The sequence below is a fragment of the Engraulis encrasicolus genome, chromosome 23 (assembly GCF_034702125.1).
Source record: "Engraulis encrasicolus isolate BLACKSEA-1 chromosome 23, IST_EnEncr_1.0, whole genome shotgun sequence".
NCBI lineage: Eukaryota > Metazoa > Chordata > Actinopteri > Clupeiformes > Engraulidae > Engraulis > Engraulis encrasicolus.
Window position 1 is genome coordinate 16,898,262 of NC_085879.1, and position 21,779 is coordinate 16,920,040.

Consider the following 21,779-nt stretch of genomic DNA (forward strand, 5'->3'; position numbering starts at 1 on the left):
ACAAGACATACTCAGTGTGACATACTTGAGTATGAAAGGTCTGTGATGAAAGTCTGTGAATGTATGATGTCCGTGTGACACACTATTCATTGTCTATTCACCAGCATTGTTTTAGAAGAAAACAAACAAGGTTGTTTGTCACTAAACAAAAACAATGTGCGTCCCGGCCTACAGCTCGACACAGCACGTCTTGGCCGCCAATTTTTGCTTTATGATTGAACTGTGTCGTGCCTAATCTAAAAGCAAAAAGTGGCAGCTGAGTCACGCTGTGTTGAGCTGAAGGCCTAAAAAACCAGCAGTTGAAAAGAGCCTTTACAGTACCTCTGAAGCAGATAAAGGCTTGCAACTCCATCACAGTGTCTTTTGCCGTGTTAAACCATTTAAGCCTGAGGCACCTTCAAAGAATGCCTGCTATATGCCTGTGTCCTTTTTGAGAAAAGGTGCCCTCAGCGTATAAAAACCTAAATATGTCAGCATCTAAAGCACATATGAACATGAAATAAGTTGCATTTAAAATCTAAGAGCCTCAGCTTGCATTAGAATGTGCTGTGTTAGAATTTTACTGTGTATTTAGATGACACACCACTTCCCTCTGTGTTTCTCAGGAATTGGCAAACAATAGAAGTTTAGAAAAAAAGAGGTATTGCACACCAACAAAGTCTTTCTTGAGGTGCTGGCTTCCTGAGCATACAAATGTTAAAGAAAATGAAAAGAATGCCGCACATTCTGCTCCATGTTTTATTGGTGAAGTGACGTTTTGGCCGTCTGTTTGAAGATGGCCAGACGGCCGAAACGTCACTTCACCAATAAAACACGGAGCAGAGTGTGCGGCAAACAATAGAAGTTTCCCACAAGGTCGCGTAGCTCCCTCAACACACCTGTCACAGATTTATTGGGAAAGAGACGGTTGCCTGCCTTACTGTGGGTTTGTGCAAGAGGTGGCTTAACTGGTTTGAAATAAAGCCCTGTTGTCATCATGTCCCTGTGAACATGACGGGTGAAATACACCTATTTTTTTAAGACCTCATTCGGAGAGTGAAATCCAACTGCTTACAACTTATTTTTAGGGGATGCTTGAGTTGGCAGGGCCGCTGAGAGCTTTGGCTGGGCACAGGACAGGAAAGTTATCGGAAAGGGCCCCGCAGTCCAATAGATGTAATTTAATGAGGACCCAATTCTGGGCCCCCTCGCTCTCTGGGCCCGGGACAACTGTCCCCCCCTATGGGCACCCCTGTGAGTAGGCATACTGTATTGATCCCCAAGGATGTGAATCACATTATAAAATGGTTGCTACCAAAATGGTAATGACCAAGCCCTGACCTGTGACTTCAAACTCTCTGTAATGTTATAGAAATGTATGATGTGTCAGCAAACAACATTGAGTCAGACCTCCAGGGAACCCATCTGCATGAAAGGGATACAGGGTCCTTAAAGGGGTATGCCACTATTTTGGGGCTTACTACAGTTAAAATCGTTGGCTGGGGTTTATAAAGGTGGTAAAGTGTCTTATTTTTCATGTTAAGCGTTGTCTTGCTTTAAGACAAGTTAAAAGAGGGAATATGTCGCTAAGCTAGTGAAAGTCAATGTATCCGTGTAGCATTGTAGCATGCTACACGGATACATTGACTTTCACTAGCTTAGCGACATATTCCCTCTTTTAACTTGTCTTAAAGCAAGACAACGCTTAACATGAAAAATAAGACACTTCACCACCTTTATAAACCCTGGCCAACGATTTTAACTGTATTAAGCCCCAAAATAGTGGCATACCCCTTTAAAGAAATTAACTTGCATATTGTGACAACCATGATGTGGACGACTGAAGGAGTCGTCATCCTACACACAAATCTGAAGTAGCCTATTTTCACATTTTTTTTGTTTCCAGAAAGATCCGTTGCAGGTGCCTCCTGCCCTGTCCAAGTCGGAGAAGTCGGAGGTCGGAAATCAGGCCATTCCTTCTCTCAACGAGCTGCTAGACCTGGCCAAGGAACACAACGTCTCCATCATCTTCGACCTCAAAAATGAGAAATCCAACAATAGTGATGCAAACTACACAGTGCAGACGATCCTGGCATCTGGCATTCCGCAAGAATTGGTAAGTTTCAATTTCCCAGTTTGGGATTTAATTACTATATGGTAATTAAGTGTGTGCGTGTGCGTGTGCGTGTCGCATGTGCGTGTGTGTGTCCGTGTGTGTGTATGTGCTCTGTTGGTCAGTCTGTCAGTTGGTCAGTCTTTCAGTCTGTTTACCTGTTCAGTTGTTCAAGCAATCACTCTTTAGTTATTATCCAATGTGATTTTGTAATTGATTCGCTTTTGCCACCCCAGATCTGGTGGCTTCCGCCAGGACACAGGGCGGAGGTGAAGAGGGCGGCCCCAGGATTCCGGCAGGTCTACGGAAGCCTGGCTGCCTTGCGAGAGGACGGCGGGAGTCATCTGAACGTCAAGTACAACAGTTTAAGTGCAGTCCAGATGGAGTGAGTGTCAAGCGATATTTCATCTGAATATAGTACATGCTTTTTTTTTTTAGGGATTTTTGTCTTTTTGTCTATTGATGGGACATGGGGTAAAAAGTGAGAGTTGATTTACGATCTTCTAGAGTGTATTCGGTCCCAGAGTTCCCTCAAAGTGTTGAATTTACACTTATTTTTTTTATTTATTTTTTTACTGTGCAGTGAAACAGTTGACGGAGTGAATGGGAGCACCTCCCTACCACCTACCACCTACCACAGCACCATCCAAAGTTTTTCTGTGACATTATAAGATGTGTTCTCTACACTGCTGTGCTATCTAGCACCTGTGTCTATAAATATATTTTTAGATTTGATAACCTCTTTCCTCTTTTATGCTCTGTGACATTGGCCCTCATCAGTCATTGCAGGAGATGTTATTTAAGGAGCACACTATCATTTGTGATCATTGTTGCACCAGCAGGCGCTCTCACTCTCTGTGTCTCTCTCACTCCCTCTCTCGCTGTCTCTCACACACATACTATATCGCTCTTTTTCACCACACAATTCATAAAGGAATGTGAATGTGAGCTGTGCAGTGCATGTGGAATTATGAACCTGTATGACAATGACATAATGATGGAGTAACAAATCTCTCTCTCTCTCTCTCTCTCTCTCTCTCTCTCTCTCTCTCTCTCTCTCTCTCTCTCTCTCTCTCCCTGTCTGTCTGTCTCTCTCTCTCTCTCTCTCTCTCTCTCTCCCCAAGGAAGCTACGGAGTAAGAATGTGTCGATAAACCTGTGGGTGGTGAATGAGCAGTGGCTCTACTCCCTGGCCTGGTGTTCTGGTGCCACTTCTGTCACAACCAACGTCTGCCACACATTCAACGACATGTCCCAGCCAAACTGGCAACTGGTGGGTCACTAACACACATTTCATTTTTTGCTTTTGCTTGTTTATTGTCATGATATACTTAGGCCGGTATGGATAATTCCATTATGACATTCCAAATTTGTAAATCGATAATGGCATGCTATACCCACAGTTCTACCCAAATTCAAACATGCTTTCAAACACTACCTTTACACATCATGGCATTTATGTACAGTATACAGCCACACTTTCAGTCAGCTTTGTCACAACCAGTGCTTGGAACACACTCAGCAGCATGTCCCAGCCAGACACCTGGCACCTGGCGGGTCATGAACACACATTCTACACTATTAAAAGATGTGCAGACATATTTCGAAACACTCAACTATTAACAGAGTTCACTTTCCTTGGTCATTTTGTTATGGGGAAATATATTATTATTATTATTATTATTATTATTTTAAATAGTTGGTTAGGGTAAGGGATGGTTTATAGATGGTCTATGGAGAATTTATGGAAGGTCCTCACAATAGAAAAACAAATATTTGATGAGATGCATCTAAGTGTGTGTGTGTGTGTGTGTGTGTGTGTGTGTGTGTGTGTGTGTGTGTGTGTGTGTGTGTGTGTGTGTGTGTGTGTGTGTGTGTGTGTGTGTGTGTGTGTGTGTGTCTGTGTGTGTGTGTGTGTGTGTGTGTGTGTGTGTGTGTATTTGTGTGCTCAATTTTATCTAGATGCTAATGCTAGTGTTCCCCTAATGATGGCAGCTCCTCTTACTACAGGTATTAACACTTTATTAATATTATTATTCTCATGTGTTAATTTGTTGTGTAGGGGCGATTGCTGTATATGAAGATCTGGATTTCAGCTGATCTGGTGTCATTGGTTATAATGTTTGGACTCTTTTTACTTCAAAGGTGAGTTTTTTCTTATTGTTTTAGAGGCAGAGGGACAAGACATTATGAGACACCGAGTTTTCACAGCGATAAATTATTAGCTGGTACATTTCCATCATCACCTTCAACATATATGGTTATTCAAAATCATATATTTTAGAAAATGTGTGAACAAACGGGTCATTGTTTTATCATGTAGTCCTGTAATTTGGGAAAATCCAAAAGACTAAGGAATGCCTTTTCTACTGGAGTTCAAAACAGTAAAGTTATCAATTACCATATTGGCATAGCCTACATATGGGTGGACATGTTATTTCCCTACATCCTCATAACGGTTCAAATGACAACGGAAGTATCTCAAGTCTACTCCACAAGGGCTGGTGTTACTTACCAGCCTCTGCATCACATAGAGCCGACTGTTTATTCCAATCCCATGCCTCCTTCCTTCCTTTTGCAAGAGCTGTTTGTACATGCCTGGTGGCGTTAGCTTTCACACCTGCTCAAAGAAAACAAATCCACCGCCCCCCTCCTGAACTGGCCTCCTAGAACAGGACCTCAAATGATTTGTGGAGGAATAAAAATAACATACTCTCAGAACCTTAGAATTCCAGGCAAAGAAATTCTCAAAAGTCTTATATTCTAATCAAGACTCTGCTAGTTGCACGCAGGTAGAATATGGAACACTCTTTTTGGCTTCTGTTCTAGCTTCTAGATCTAGATATATAGATCTAGATGAATCATTTGTGTATAGCACTGTGAAAAGTTTCATTGACTTTTTCAATGCAACCTAACCTCAAACCGTTCATTCTTGTCATAGCCCACTGGTTTATACTGTATGTGAGGCTTCAGTTCAGCAACTTACAGAGTAACATGCCGGCCAAGCAATGGTGCTTTTAGTTTTCTGATCATCAGTTCTCTGATGGCGGGCAGCAGCATGCATTTCTTTTGGACATCCTTTTACCACATGGACTCTTCAAAATGGCACAAATATCACACAAATCTGAGGAAGATGTGCGTGCATGGACAAAGAAATGTGCCTGATGAAGGTCTAAGGACCGAAAGCTTGCAAGTCAAGTAAAGCTTCTTTGCACAAAAAAAGGCCTGAAGTGTGTGGATTGTCTCCTTTTTATACAGAAATTTCAACTGAATCCTGTATCTTCTAAAGTTTGAAGAATCTAAACAGATGAGCGGTGGCCTATCACAATTTTAGGCACCAAAGAAATAAAATATATGTATGTATTTAAAATAAATTCTAGTCAAAGAGAAGTTTCTCAGCGGGGTCTGGATTCTTCAGTCCTCACCCACGAGCACCAAAGTGTCTCAAGCGTAGACATCGTTCTTCCAGTCAGTCATTGTGGCGTTGAGGCAACGTTTCTCTTTTCAATACTGCTCCTGGTCGTTCTTCTACTTTGGGAAGGTGCTGGTTTTGGCACTCTCCAGCCATTAAGAGCTGTTTACAGTCCCCATACAACGGCACCGTTGTTCTCATTCCATGGAAACGTACATGGAATTCCCTATTAACGTCTGACATACCGTACGATAGATTTTTATTTTTACAACTTCAATAAATGAGGTGGCAAGGTACACAGTTGTTTTTTTGCTCATCTTAAACTTTCACTATTATTGTGGCACGGCACATGCCACCTTACATGCACATATATAAAAAACACATTGTGTCAGGAATAGAGACACAGTGAAGACATACTGAGACAGAAACATGGATGGGCAAGAGAGAGCAAGAGAGAGAAATGAAGGTGAGAACCTGGCTAGTCTCCCTGGTGTGGTGTGCCAAAGCCAGAGCTCTGTCACGACCAATGCCAGCCACATTCTCAGACATGTCCCAGCCAAACTGGCATCTGGTTTGTCAAAACGCATATTGTGTGTGTGTGTGTGTGTGTGTGTGTGTGTGTGTGTGTGTGTGTGTGTGTGTGTGTGTGTGTGTGTGTGTGTGTGCGCGTGTGTGTGTGTGTGTATGTGTATACGTGTGCACATGCGTGTGTGTCTTATATTCGTTGTCCACTCCAAACTTGCAAAACATTCTCCATCCCCATGGTGAAGTGGTACATCTAGCCAAGATACCAGTCTGTTCCTAGTCTGGGGATGTGGGTAGCTAGCTGTACTAGAGGGCAACATCCTTAAAGTATCCAGTTTGTGATGCTTTTCGTAGGATCCTTAAAAATGACTGAACGTCTCCTCCAAAAGGTTGAAAAAGTCCTTCACAGCTTTCACTGGCCTGCTACTCTCAGTCTGTGCCACTTTAGTTTGTTTGCCAGATCTTTCTGCTTTGACGATTTCATGCAGAATAAGTTTACCTGATTTCTGCAGTGAAGCGTCCCTCAAGCTATTTGTCTTGAAATTAAGCAATTGCTTGTCAAGCCCTCTGTCCAACCACACCAGAGATGACCGCTGTTTTCTCATGATCATGGCTGATGGGTTATACTGGAATCATGGTGGCCAGTTGTCATGGAGCTTCTTTCTTCTGGTGTAGTGTTGATATGAGCTACCCGTTGAGCAGAGCTACCAAGCCATAATAACGCACTACAATACTGCCCCTAGGGGTTAAAGTTAGGAACAAGATTTGGGTTTGGAATGCCTGTTGGTGGTAGCTCATCTCAGCAAGTGAAAGTGAACGCCCACCTGGGAATCTCCCATTGTCATTGTGACACGGCACTCCACAGCACACAGTACTCATGTCCCACAATTACATTGCATTTATGCCTCACCCGTAAAAGGGTCCCAAGAGAGCAGTGCAGTGGGACAGTACCTTGCTGAGGTCATACCAGTCATGGAAGAGGATGGGGGGGAGAGCACCGGTTAATTACTCTCCCCACCAACCTGGCGGGTCAGGAATTGGACCGGCAACCTTTGGACTAAAAGTCTGACGCTCTAACCGCTTATGACTGTCCATAAGGTAGCCCATACAGACAGAACACCAGGATGAAAATACATACTGTACCCTACCTGCCTGCATGCAACACCTGGGTTAGGTTCTGTGAGCTCTCGGGACATATTTCCAACCCCCTCCAGCGACACTTTATTTATAGCTAGGTGATAAGGGGAACCTGTCTGGGCTGGAGCATGAGGAGGCTGGCAGCCTTTGAGGAGGCTTCTGCTGCACTCCTCTCTGCACAGCACACCACCTGTCCACCTGGGAGGACAACTGAAGAAGGAGGGCTAGTTTAGCCCCCTAAAAGTCTATCGTGGGCGAAAATATATATATATTTTAAATCTGAGAGCTCTGTTCTTTTGCTTCCTCAAGACAGCTGGCTTGGAGGGCTGCCATGCTGCAGCAGATATTGCAGGTTCAGAAAGTTAAAAAAAACCCTCTTCACATCTTTGTTCCAGTTGTTTCATTGACCCTGCTGATCCAAAGTACAGCACACTGAGAGGAGGAATAACTTTACTTTGCTCTGACAACAGGTGGTACAAATGGTCGCAGTTAACTAAAACTACTGAAAACAACCTAAACGAGAGCCATTATTGAAAGCAACCTGGCCCCCCAGTTCGATACTAGATGCATGCATGTGATGTGTGTTTGGCGCCACACACAGTCAACGCAAAACACTGCAGGCACCCAGGCAGGCACCCAGGCAGGCAGGCAGGCAGGCAGGCAGGCAGGCAGGCAGGCAGGCAGGCACCCAGGCAGGCACCCAGGCAGGCACCCAGGCAGGCAGGCAGGCAGGCAGGCAGGCAGGCAGGCAGGCAGGCAGGCACCCAGGCAGGCAGGCAGGCAGGCAGGCACCCAGGCAGGCAGGCAGGCAGGCAGGCAGGCAGGCATGGTCAATGCAGTCCCTCGCCCAACTCCTTCTGGGTGGCCAGGTAGACAGGAAGACAGACAGGCAGACAGACATGGTAATTGCAATACCTGGCCCAACTCCCTCTGGGTGGTCAGGTAACAAAAGAGACACAAGCTTTGAAGTCCCTTTAGGGGCACGCACCTAAGGTTGATCCTGAGCAACATAGAACATAGAACAGTCTCATATTCCCTGCGCTCTTGAACGGAACTCAGACTGACCTCTTCAAATGGAGTAGAGCAGGTGTACCGTGTCCACTCTTCAGCACCCTTGCGATCAGCACTCCTGAAAACACATGTATAGAGAACTGGGAAATGTGCTACGCCCTTTGGGGCGTGACAACACCTCTTCAGTCAGACTAGTTAATTAGGGAAAGAAGTAACATAAGGCTGGACATTTTCAGGTCGATGTACTGTATGTGCCTCAGTTTTCTTCCAATACTGTTTTTTTTTCCCCTTTCATTTTACATCCATCTAAATTTCCTATTTATTATACCTGTAATACACAGCTCCAGGTTTCAACAAATGCGTCCCGAACACCAACACAAAAAGCTAAAAAGACAGGACACAGAATCTCAAAATATTTATATATATATCTGAACAGGCCAGGATTATTTATAAGATAAATATTTAGATTTTCCATTGCAAGTGAGAAAGGTCAGATGTAGTTTAATATCTTTGTTTTATTTGCCTGTGCTGTGAAAAGGTGCTGTCTCAGACAAAAGACCAAAGGTAGGTACACACCCTGGAGTCATTCTTTTGGACTCAGTCTTGTCCACATGAATCCACACACCCATAACACAATTGAATCAAATTGATGAAATCCTCGTCCTCCTTTTTTGAAGATGTATTTCTTTGTTTTATCATTTAATTTCCTCAATTGCTATGAAAGTCTTGACGGTCTTGAAGTGAATCTTTCCTCAGTTAATTCTAGTTGGCTCTCAAGTTGATCATGCCCTTAAACATTCCCTCAATTTCAAATGACTATAGTAATATATTACATTATTATAATATAGGCCTACTAATATTAGTATAATATAATGCTATTGTAATAATAGAATTTTATAATTAACAATATATTATTAGTGCAATTGTATTATTATTATTTATATTACTTATGTACCATTCATGAAAAAAAAATCACATCCGTAAATCAATGTGACTAAATTGATGACTTAGGGAAGGGGCTCCCTAATTGTTTTAGTGAGGAGTCCACTGGAAACCATTTTTCTTGTGTTTTATTCCATGAGAGAACTAAGTTTCGACCATTGAGGCCTTCAGATTCTAACATAAGGAAAATGATTTCAAGTGTGCAGACTCCTCACTTTTAAAATTTGAAGCAGTCTTGACCTGGGATGTGCACAATCTTCCTCCCCAACTGAAATAAGTCTCTAAGGTCTTGTTGTTTTGTTTTTGTCACCGCAGGGAAAAGGCGGCAAGGCGACAGATTTTCCACCTGGAATCAGAGAGAACTGTCCCCCTTCTTGCCCTCTGAGTGAGTGCTCGCCGTGCGGCCTGAACACATTTCCGGACTATTTCCTCAGCCTTTGTCCACCTCGTCACACATTTCATGACTGCCCAGGTGGATGCCCTCTCTAAATGGACCTACAAAATGGAGGCTAAACTACTGTGAATGCTTTATGTAGATTCAGTGTATATGCGTGTGAAATGGATGTGGGTGTTTCTTTTTACTTCAAATGTAACTGTGTTACAATGTGTGAATGTGTGTGTATGTGTGCATGTGTGTGTGTGTGTGCGACTATATGTGTACTTATGACACGCCTCAAGAGATTTTAAGTTTGTTTTAAATGAAAAGGACCGTTTACTGTGCTGTACAGAAATGTTTTATGAGATCTTTCAATATGTTTTATTTGAATTATACTGTAGATGCAGATTTTAAAGCAAAATTGTCTAATGAAATGTACCACTGATAACTGATCCAGACCACCACTTACCGAGACACGTTTTAACAATACTGTATAACTGCGAGATGCTGTGGATGAATACTTGTTTTTAATACCATGATTTCTGAATACGTTTTAGAGCTTTTATATGTTGATGATGAGTCTGGTCTATACCCTTTCAACTTCACTCCTGTATTTTGTTTGTAGGAAAATTGTCAGTTTTGGATTTGGCAGAGGAAAATTCTGCCATTGTATACACTGGACGAGTAAAGTTTTAAAAAACATCATGTGCCATACTCTCTGCTTATTTTGGTGACATGTGCCAGAAACTGAATGTATGCAAGTAGGGCTGCACGATTATGGAAAAAATTATAATCACGATTATTTGGGTCAAAATAGTAATCACGATTTTAATCACGATTATTGATTTTTTGCTGATTTAAAAGAGATGTATATAACAAAATGAAATATAACCAAGGATGAATTATACACGGGATGAGCAACATAAAATGAATTGTAATAATTATGTAAAAGGCAATAGCATGAAAATTTGGTGGACAGATTTCTGGTCAAAAACACCAGCTTGTCAGTATGTTCTGGCTTCAAGGACGCTCTCGAAAGTACAGTAGTTCACTATTGCCCCGGTTAAAGGGTTTATGAAACGAAAACAAAGTAAAGGAATTTGACCATTTCCAGGACAGATTCTGAAAGTTCTAAGCCTTGTAAATAAAATGGGATATTGTCTGGGTGATATTTTGTCCTAAAAGTCATGTTAAAACGTTCCCAAAAGGGTTATGTTTACTTTCGCGACATGCAAATTTTATGCAAATGATATGCGTGACATAGAAGGGGAAAGTTCACCTCATTCCACCTTGTTCAGATCAATGGCGGCTAGTACCAAAACAAAGCGCAGTGTTAAGCAGTGTGTTGCTGGAGGGCCGAACGGTGCCAGCTGCAAAAATGGCTACTTGACAGAAGGAATATCTTTGCACAAGTTCCCTTCTGTGAAGAATGATGGAACTGTGGCCGACAAGGAGAAGGCTAAAACAAGGGCTCTGTGGATCCAATTCGTACGCAGGCACCGGCGTGGTTTTGAAGCAAGCTCACTGTTGTGCTCGGCACATTCCCACCCCTCGTGTTTCACCACAAATGTGGAGATCGCGGGCATTGTTGGACTGAAGAGAATGCTATTGCCTCAAGCAGTTCCAACAATTGACATCGCCGGCGTGCAGACTGAAACTGCCCCTGTAACTGCTCGGGCACGAAGACAGGTGAGTGCAGCTTTAGGCTACTCGTTTTACCTTGTCCACCTGCTTTGTATGTTGTTTTCAGGAAAGGGTAATGCACATTACATGCCAAACCGATGCGAATGCTCTCGGGATATGCACTTTTTGTTGATTGCCATTCAACTGGTCAATAAATTGGTTTTGGAAGGATATCCGCGCTTCAGCCTCCGTGGTGCTCTCGGTCGAGGACAGCCAACTCACAGACTGGGCTACTGCTTAGCGAATAAACGGAGATGCATATAGAGTAGGCCTACTTTGAAGCGTTTGATTGTTTGTTTTTAGTATTGTGGTGCACGTGTGGCTGACGTTTGGACACACCTCATCCTCAGAGTCAGGCTGAGGGACACGCGACGCTGTGACTTTGAGCACAAAAAATAATAATAATGATAATAAACGCTAAAAATATGTTGAGGACTCAGGCTATCTAGGGTGTTTTTCTAACAGCCTAATACCTCCGTTTTTTCTCTAGTTGATGATATTTTTGCATGTACATGCATTTCAATCACACTATATCGCACAATTGAATCAAAATGCCCCCCATTTATCAACAAATACACACGCCACGTCATCTTTGGGTCATGGCAAAGCGCCCTTAGCAACCGTAACCATAAACAAAACGAACTGTCAGGCTATGTCAATAATCGTCACTTCGCCTGTCAGACATGTCACTTTCTGCAGATGTATCAGTGCCTCTGAAAAATATTTGTGCTGCTGTTTTTTTTTGTCATGAGGTTGGATGTGTGTTTTTTCTTCACGCTGATGTTTGTATCAGAATTTTGGTTCCTTTATAAGATGTGAGTCCATCAAATGTGTGTTGTTTTCTCAGATCGCCATACTAGCAAACCAGGGACTTTCCTCTATGACGTCACAGCCCGTAGCTCATTAGTCAAACCAAATTTCACAGAATTCACACTTTGAGTTGCCACTTTGAGTTCCTCCAGGATGATTGGGTTCAAAGTCTCATCGATGCTATCAGAAAAAACAAGGCTTTAATGGGAATGACCGTTTGTTTTCGTTTCATAACCTCTTTAAATCCCGTTTGAAATCCCGATTTCGATATCACGAGTATATCACGATTGTTGATTATTTTCAATTAATTGTGCAGCCCTATATGCAAGTGATGTGCTGCTGGATTGTTTACGAACATGTTGCACTGCTATTGTTCAATAGCACAATGTCATAATTAACCTTGTGCATCTTACCTATGAGACAGCCAGGCTACCATAACACTTTACACATTGCCTATAATAAAGTTCTGATGGTAGCAATGGGCCTACTTCAGATAATTAGAACTAATACACAATACAATACAACATGTATTTATATAGCGCAGTACCACAACTATGAAGTTGACTGAAAGCGATTTCAAAATACACACACACATTCCCACATTCACCTTTTTGAGACCTGAAGACACCTTTTTGGACCTTGTCATGAAGATTTTCAAAAAATATATTGTATGGTTTTGGGCTTTAGCCTTTACTGGTAGGAAAGTTTTTTAAAAAAATGGACAGGAAGTGATTGTGAGAGAGATGGGGTAGGGCTGGGAAATGACACAGACCCAGAAGCTTATCTTGCCACCAGGCTGGGGCAGGCAGCTGCTTGGGGCCCCGAAGCCCCTAGACGGCCAATAACAGCTCAGACTTTACTACAGTAGAGGCAATTTTGGTTCAAATGGTCTTTCCTTTACATTTTTGCTTGGGGTCCCAGCTGGCCCTTGAATCGCCTCTGCATCAAGCTGACCCTTCAACTGGGTCCCTATGGACAGTGTATTTATTCACACGATGGTGGTGCACCAGCTGTGCGCTACATCACCTGCGATGCTGATCTCAATGAAGTACATTTTAACGTGACAACAGCGTAAGTACAATTTTCTGATGTACCAGGCGGCTGCTGTAGCAGGTAGGCTTACATGATGGAGGTATTCTCGACTGGCCTACCTTAGGCAAAAGGGCACGTGCTGACACAATCCCATGGCCCGCTAGATGGCGACCGTGGTCTAGGCTACAATGTTGTACTTCTCCAACTACACCACTCCAGCTAAAAATAGAAGTTGCAAGTTTTTCGCAATCTGACGTTTGAAAATCCAAACAGTTCTACACCTACTACGAGGCTACTGAGCTGCTATGTGTCACTGAGAGACTTTAACATAGTAATATAACGGTACAACCAACAGTAAACCACCTTGTCTTTTGCACTATAACGTAGGCTGTAGTTATACAGATATTTATGGGGTAATTTAAAGACCTAAAATTATGCTGTAGTATACCTCAACACTTGCATTAAGCAGAAGCTGTCCACGTCTGTTGCAATGCATTTGAATAATCTGTAGCCTACGACCTAAGTACCGGTGGCGCGCGAGCACTTTCCCTGGATGCAAGTTCACTCTCCATCTGCGAGGTCTCGTGCCAAGCTCGCCGCGCACTAGACTCAAGCAACCGCTACATTATAACTGTCTGAGAGGTGTGGTGCGTTCAACTCTGCAGTTGAAAAGTTTTTGAAGTACGTCTGGCTTGGCAGACTCATAGTAATAACTCAAGAAAGTGACCGTTATAAGGTTCTGAAAGGAGTATATAATTAGCCACTCTGTTTTGAGGAAAAGTATGTTGTAGCAACCAGGATATTTCGCTTTGGGGAACTGGATACAAACGATTCAGCTTATCGCCATGGTCCACAAATACGGTAAGCGCTTTAAGTTTGTTGTTCCGTTTGTCTGTTTGAATCGTTTTTTCGCTTGAATTCAGCCATGTGAGCTGTTCCGTTTGGATTTCTGAATCTCTGAAGTACAGCGCAACTCGCGAATAAACGCTTGTCTCTATTAAACAATCGTCCTCTGGATGGGTATACATGACAAGTTTATGTTATGTCTTAATGTTATACAATGATTTCCCTACATTTCTTAAGTTTGTCTTGTTGAATTATAATCACTTTTATATGGTGGGTGAGTATGAGTAAAATATTACAGTAGGCTAAGTGTAGCCCAATTTCAATCATAACAGTCTGGGAGAGTCCCTTGGGAAACAGGAAGTGTTTTTCCTTGGATGATCTCTGCCTGCCAGGGATTTTTGGGGCGTTTTGGCAGGCACTGTAGTGTGTATGAAACAGACTAGGATCTGACCTCTCACCATAACTTCATTTCGTCCCCCTTCAATTGCCAATTTCCTCAACAAGGAAAGCAGGCAAAACATTTCTCCAAGTCAAAATGTGTAGGCCTATACAGTGAAAGACCTGAAGTCAGAGCTGAAACATTCTTCAAGGTTTTTTTTTGCTGTCCTTGGCCAGTACTTACGTAACTGACCAGATTCAGCATCTCATTAAATGTCATTAAAAGGGGGAACTCTCCAAGCCATGTTGTTTAGAAGTGAAAGGTGAGTGGGCCATTGAAAGCTTGTTAAAATGCATAGAAAAGCTTGTTGTGACTTGAATGAGTACATGCATGTAATGTGTGCATGCAGATGTGTGTAAAAAGCTTCATTTCCCTATTACTAGTGTATGTCAACTCTCCTCCACTCCATCTATAGACACAGAGCGGGCGGTGGGTCTCCTGTCTCAGTACCAGGAGAACCTCACCCGTCCTGAAGAGCAGACTCTGAAGACCAACGTCGGGAAGGTGTCTGCCATCTTCGGAAGCCAACTCTTCCAAGCACTGCTGGGTAAGTGTGGAGTTCAGGCCAGGGGGTGACTGACAGATTATGATGCCACATCGTGCCTGATCGGATGCCCCCTGATTTTTGTTGTTGCATGTACCCACCCACTGGGACTTTGAAAAGAAAAACACACTTTCACGGTTCAAGGTCATGGTTTTACAAGCTGAAGCTTAACTTCAGTTACTTGAATGATGTTGAATTAGACATGTGGCTCCTCCAGGTTCCAAATGAATTCAGTCCAGTGGTGATGGTCCAACCAACGCAGAGTCAGCTGATCGTAAGACAAGTACACAGGTCTATTGGTTACTTGGATAAGTTACCTATGTTGGAAGGAAATGTGTTTCTTTTTTACTTTTACTTTTACAACCATTTTTTTATGTTTGGGGGCTTTTCAAGCCCTTATTTTTGTTGATATGAGACAGGACAGTGAAGATTTTGACAGGAGGCGAGTTGAGAGAGAGACGGGGAAGGGTCGGCCGCGTAGCAGACGAGTGCCCTACCGTTAGCGCCACAGTAGGGCCTACTTGTGGATAAACTTTTATATCCGCCTTACTGTATGTTTACTTGCTTCAATTCACCCTCCACTACAGTACTTTCCAATTAATGCTGTTGCTTTTCTGTTTTAGCCACATCTTTTCTAGTGAATACATATAGTTGGTAAGCTTACATAACTTCTAGGCCACACACATTTATTGATAGGTAATTGAAAGGTAATGAGTAAATTGCATGAACTTTGATGTAACTTAATGGGTAAACTTGTGTTTACTTGCTCAAATTCACCCTCCAAACTACATCTTTCTATTGACTGTAGCCGCTTGGCCTCTCTTGGCTTTGTGTTTGGCCACGTCGTTGTTTCAAAGAGAAGGACATTTGCTTTGTAGTGGCCTCCACATTCCTGCGCTGACCACAGCAGCGCTCACCACTAAATATTGCTTGTGGTTGGCTACACTGTAATGCACTGCACGGTTTGTTTTTTTGTTGTTTTTTGATGTCCATAAGCAGCACTAGAGACAAAAAAGAGACAGTCAGAGACAATAAACACAATACGACCTACTGAATTACAGATTGGCCAATCCAAAGGATAGGCCACTGGGAAACAAGGTAAAGAGAATCACATGATTTTGCCCTCACAATTAAGTTTGGGGGAAAAATCCCAAAATTGAGCTGGTGAAGGAGTTCGCTATTGCTTTAAAGAGAGAGAAAGAAAGAGAAGGGGGGGGGGGGGGGGGTGTCTTTATATTTCTTTTGTCTTTTGTCTACCACCAGTGTAATCTTGTTGTTTGCCTGAGTAGGTAAATTACATTTGAGCCAGCATCCGTTTTAGGGAGGAGGGAGGATGTCGGTCAGGTGACAGTGATTCATGAGTGGGGGTCAGGTCAGTCAGCACATAGCTTGGCTCTCTCTCACACCAAGATTTCAAACTGCCACTAACTAGAATCAGTGAAGACCTTAAATATCTCTTTAGTAAGTCATGTACGTAACCCTTTTCAATATTGTGAATGTGATATAATTTTTTTTCATGATCAAATTTATCACACTTGATGACATTTTGTAATCATGTTGGTAAAAAGGTGCATTGCTTACTATTTTCTTCAAAGGAAGTAGTAAAGAAAGGAAGGAAAACATGGATAATAGTTTCATTTTTTTTTAATGTTTGAAAACTATTAGAATAGGTGATACCGATTCGTACATGAAGTCAGGCCAGGAGATAACTTTGGCTCTGAGCTTAAAGTTCTCTTTTTTGTTGTCTTTTCTTGAGTTTTCTCATTTCCTCATTTGGCAGGGTGACATTTTGACCTTATGGTCTTCCTCAAAGAGAAAACTAACTGATGAAAAACAAAAATAGAATTCTAAGGAGTGTGCAAACTTTTTTTCATAGGAACTTGGACTTTTTTTGTTCAGTGCCTGGGATGTGGACAAAAAGTCCCCTTCCAATTGAAGCTTGGCTCTCACACCAAGCTCGGAGACAGAGGTAGCTTGTGTCTGAAGCCTCCCTGCTCCAGGAAAACTTACTCAAGACAGATCACTCTCCCTGTGTGTTCCATGCTTGGTGTTCACCACAGTCATGTTCTAACTTTTATGTGCTGTTGTTTACTATACACCACAGTTCTCTTAGCTTTTTGTCCTCTTTATTTGTAGTGACTTTCAGATAGAAGGCTAAATATAATGTTACATTACATTACACCGCATTTGGCACACGCTTTATAACCAAAGTGACTTTCAAAAGAGGACATAATCAAGCCAACATCACAAGCAAATACAAAGTGCACAGGAAATATACAGAACAACAAGTGCAGTTGCAAAGAGGGGTTAGTTTTTTTTTTTTTTTTAAAGAGTAAATAACGAGTAAACACACACAAGTGGTTATCAAACAAAGAGACAGAGCTACACCTCTGATTCCAATTAAGTGTTCCTAGCATTCATTTGTCATCTGTTGCAGATTTGTTTGGATGAGGAAGAGCTAATAATGTCATAACAGCCATGAAAGGAAATGTAGCCAGACTTCAATGTGGCATCACAGCCATGTTGGGTGGTCCCAAGCTGCACTATACAGAGTTTTTGCACATCAGACATTATATTGTCATGATATTTATGTATTACTGTAAATATATGAATACGTTTAGCACTAGTCTTATATCATGGATTTTATATGGGATGATACTCAGTTCTCATTCATATGATAGAGGAGGCTATTATTAACTACATGTTTACCACAGCTTAATGCTCTCCTATCCCCATTTTCATACATGACAAAGAGGAGGGAGCTCCAACATGTAGGTCAGGTGACATTCATTTGTGTGTCAGGTTATTGTGTGTGTGTGTGTGTGTGTGTGTGTGTGTGTGTGTGTGTGTGTGTGTGTGTGTGTGTGTGTGTGAGTGAGAGAGAGAGTGATTGGAGGGGGGTTGGCCTAACAGAGGCAAGCCCTTATGAAAGACTCTTTCAGATGGGTGACAACAAAAGACTTTCCATGCACAAGTTCTCACTACACTACGCACTACACGACACTACACTGCACTACAAGCGCCTCTCAAGTTTTTTGAGTGACATTTCGTGTATTGTCCTCATTATGTCTGACCATTTGAACACGGTTTGCTAGAATGCGTTACTAAAACACACGACTGTCAGAGTTTATAGGGGGGGAAGAAAAGGAAAAAAATAGCTTATGAAGGCATTTAAGAATTGACATCGTCATCAGGAGTGTCAACTTCCGCAGCATTCTAGAGTCACTTCGGGGAACGTCTTTTTTTCAGCTGTGTCAGCAAATCTTTGGCAGTGTCTGCCGCTTGACTTGTCGGAGCAGTGATTCCATATTCATCCACACAGATATCACAGACAGCACAGACAGGACAGACAGACAGACACACACACACACACGCGCGCACACACACACGCACACACACACACACACACATGTACGCACGCACGCACGCACGCACACACACACACACACACACACACACACACACACACACACACACACACACACACACACACACACACACACACACACACACACACACACACACACGCTGCACACACACAGATTCCCCCATAGAGTATTAGTGACATCTTATCACAGCCAGCATGTGAAAGTGTGAGAGATGAGTTTGCGGGAGCAGATGTGTGTGTATGTGTGTGTGTGTGCTGGCCTGGCCCAGTTGCCAAGCGATGGTACCCGGGCGACAGCCAGCAGCGCCAGTGAAGCCTCCCTCAGCTGACACAGGCCACCTCCACCACACTGCACTGTACGCTCCACTGACTTGGAAGCCCTTCCCAGTGTTTACAAGTTGGCCAGAGCACAGTACAGTACATCAGAATAGGCCTACAGTAGATTTATACTGCTCTGCAGTTACAACACAGCAGAGTTCAGTTAAAGGGGTATGCCACTATTTTGGGGCTTAATACAGTTAAAATCGTTGGCTGGGGTTTATAAAGGTGGTTAAGTGTCATATTTTTCATGTAAGCCGTTGTCTTGCTTTGTCGCTAAGCTAGTGAAAGTCAATGGATCCGTGTAGCATGCTACAACGCTACACGGATCCATTGACTTTCACTAGCTTAGCGACATATTCCCTCTTTTAACTTGGCTTAAAGCAAGACAATGCTTAACATGAAAAATAAGACACTTTAGCACCTTTATAAACCCCAGCCAACGATTGTAACTGTATTAAGCCCCAAAATAGTGGCATACCCCTTTGAATAGATTTATTTGTCACAACAAGCCTACATCTCTGACAGTCCCTGTCCTCTACTACACTGACCTGTATGCTCCACTGACTTGGAGGCCCTGCCTACTGTTGTTTACCTGCTGGGTAGAGCACAGTAGATTAGAGTACGAAAATGCAGAGTACATTTATTTGCGACTGACAGTATGCCCTTATAACACACACAGGGTTACAGAGTTACAGTACTGTAGAGCAGAATCATTTTTCATATATGCAGTTGTAACATGTACTTACTGTACATCTCATAGTGGAATGTAGGTTTGCCAACTATGTAACCTAATTGCTATGATAAATTAATAAATAAAAATGCTAATATTAATGATGCAAAAGGAGACAATGTGATAGCATGTTCATATCTTAACATCCAAACGCTGTCAAATAAGACTGATAAGGTCACAGTGTGTGTGTGTATGTGTGCGTGTCTGTGTCCGTGTCCGTGTCCGTGTGTGTGTGTGTGTGTGTGTGTCTTTATCTGTGTGTCTGCAGCCGTGTGTGGTCTTATGGGGTTTGAGGTTGTCATGGATGAGAGGCGAGGAGAGGGACATGTATTCCCTGCTCTCATATCAGAAGGACATTGTGTACAGCAGCGATAGGACACCTGCAGACTGAAGACATAATCAGAAACACAAGTACTGTAGATAGATAGATAGACACAATGATACAATGATATTTATTTATATACATAAAGACACTTTCGTGTCACATGTGCTGAAATGAATGGCTGGTGCAAAAGAAGTATGCAGAAGAAAGGTGTGTGTGTGTGTGTGTGTGTGTGTGTGTGTGTGTGTGTGTGTGTGTGTGTGTGTGTGTGTGTGTGTGTGTGTGTGTGTGTGTGTGTGTGTGTGTGTGTGTGTGTGTGTGTGTGTGTGCTGTGTGTGTGTGAGCGTGCATGTGTGCGTGTATGTGTGTTCAATCAAATCAATTAGGAGGAATTAAGTAAACAAATGGCATGATAGATAGATAGATAGATAGATAGATAGATAGATAGATAGATAGATAGATAGATAGATAGATAGATAGATAGATAGATAGATAGATAGATAGATAACAATATGCATGAAGAACTGAGAGGAGTTAGTGGAGACATTGAATAGTTCCCAACATGACCTGACAAAAATGGTTCCTATTTCACACCTTGCAAGGTAAAGCTGATATATCAAATGTTCACCCTGGAATCCTTTCAACAGTATGCTGCATATGACATAATGTCTCCTTTTAGAAATCCCTACAAGCAGTTTGTCAACGTTGCTTTGGGATTGTTTTACACAGTAACATGAGGATATTGATTCTTACAGTGAAAAAAATAGACAGCAGCATGTTATTGTGCAACTGCATGCACTTGTGTCAGCAGTACTACTAGACCAGGCATGGGCAACTGGAGGCCCGGGGGCCACATCGGCCCGCCTCCTTACTCAGTGTGGCCCTTACATAGATAAAACATGACTTTAAAAAAATAATGAGCAGATATTCTTTAAGCCACTACTGAATTAATCCATTCTAATACACTGTTGACTGATAGAGAACACTCCTATTCCTTCCATACAATATCGACAGTCAGTGAGCGACCAACTGCACCTCGAACTCTGCAAATTTCCATCAGATCCCTGGTCATGTGGCCCTCCGATGGTGGCGATAAAAAAATGTGGCCCTCCTCATCATGAAAGTTGCCCATCCCTGTTCTAGACACTACAGAGTCAACTTTTTGTCAAATTGATTTGAAACTGGAAATGGACTTCATAAACATCTATTTTGCCTTTGTGACTAAATCCCTCATGTCATGCTATTAATAAGGTCAAGAACCACTTCACCACTATAAGACATTATGTTGGTCAGCCACACGGTGAGCGCATTACATTTTTTGGGCATTTGCATGCAGTTTTGGACTGTTAACCTTGTTGCATGGCCATTTGTCTGTTTACTTTTCATGCTGAGCACACGCTGAAGTTTGTCTTGTTTAGTTTTTGCATTGTTTTAAATAAAATATAAAATAATAAATAAATCCTAAATAAAATATACATCCAACTCATATATGACCTGATAAAAACAGGCACTTTTGAAAAAACGTCAGGTCCCGTCTTGGATTACCTCATTTCTTCTCGGATCGGGCCTGCCTGGCGTTGCCCGGCGACTGTAGTCTGTAGTCTGCAGTAAGCCGATCGGGATTCCAGTCATTCCAGAAAAGAGGCCTGATTCACTACACTACAGGAATGTGCAGAGTAAAGCAGAGGCAAGCGGAGTGGAGCAGAGCAGACACATTGAGGTGTAGAGGTGTGTGTGTATGTGTGTGTGTGTGTTTGTGTTTGTGTGTGTGCGTGTGCGTGTGCGTGTGTATGTGCGTGTGCGTGTGCGTGTGTATGTGCGTGTGCGTGTGCTAGCTACAGGAATGTGCAGAGTAGAGCAGTGGCAAGCGGAGTGGAGCAAAGCAGACACATTGAGGTGTAGAGGTGTGTGTGTATGCGCGTGCGTGCGTGCATGCGTGCGTGCGTGGGCGCGCGCGTGTGTGCATGCATTTGGATGGAATGTGCAGCACAGAGCAAAGTAGAGCAGCCACGTAGGGGATCATTCCCCTAACTTTCCCCAAACAACCGACCCCTAAAGTCTGGCCTGCTGCTCCCCAACACCTCCATGCTCAACGTTACTCCCCAAAGCCTGTTGTCTTCTTAGTAAGCTTAGGGGCCGGGGTACAAGAGAGGAGGTTGCAGAAAAGCAC

The 21,779-nt window shown here is 42.7% G+C and overlaps 2 protein-coding genes across 7 annotated transcripts in view; both read left to right on the forward strand.

The window, feature by feature from the left end:
* gdpd2 (glycerophosphodiester phosphodiesterase domain containing 2) overlaps positions 1 to 10,171 on the forward strand; it is a 29,876-nt gene extending 19,705 nt beyond the window's left edge. For both annotated transcript variants that reach the window (XM_063190639.1, XM_063190640.1), the window contains 5 exons: positions 1,886 to 2,095; positions 2,329 to 2,477; positions 3,217 to 3,364; positions 4,154 to 4,236; positions 9,434 to 10,171. In XM_063190639.1, the coding sequence (XP_063046709.1) occupies positions 1,886 to 2,095; positions 2,329 to 2,477; positions 3,217 to 3,364; positions 4,154 to 4,236; positions 9,434 to 9,503 (660 nt within the window). In that variant the 3' untranslated portion in view covers positions 9,504 to 10,171. The remainder of the gene's footprint in view (positions 1 to 1,885; positions 2,096 to 2,328; positions 2,478 to 3,216; positions 3,365 to 4,153; positions 4,237 to 9,433) is intronic.
* Positions 10,172 to 13,488: 3,317 nt separating this feature from the next.
* Positions 13,489 to 21,779, forward strand: part of dlg3 (discs, large homolog 3 (Drosophila)) — a 183,162-nt gene continuing 174,871 nt past the window's right edge. For 2 of the 5 annotated variants that reach the window (XM_063190633.1, XM_063190634.1), the window contains exons 1-2: positions 13,489 to 13,880; positions 14,720 to 14,851. In XM_063190633.1, coding sequence (XP_063046703.1) covers positions 13,865 to 13,880; positions 14,720 to 14,851 — 148 coding nt within the window. In that variant the 5' untranslated portion in view covers positions 13,489 to 13,864. The remainder of the gene's footprint in view (positions 13,881 to 14,719; positions 14,852 to 21,779) is intronic. The other 3 variants (XM_063190635.1, XM_063190636.1, XM_063190637.1) reach the window with 3 other exon arrangements.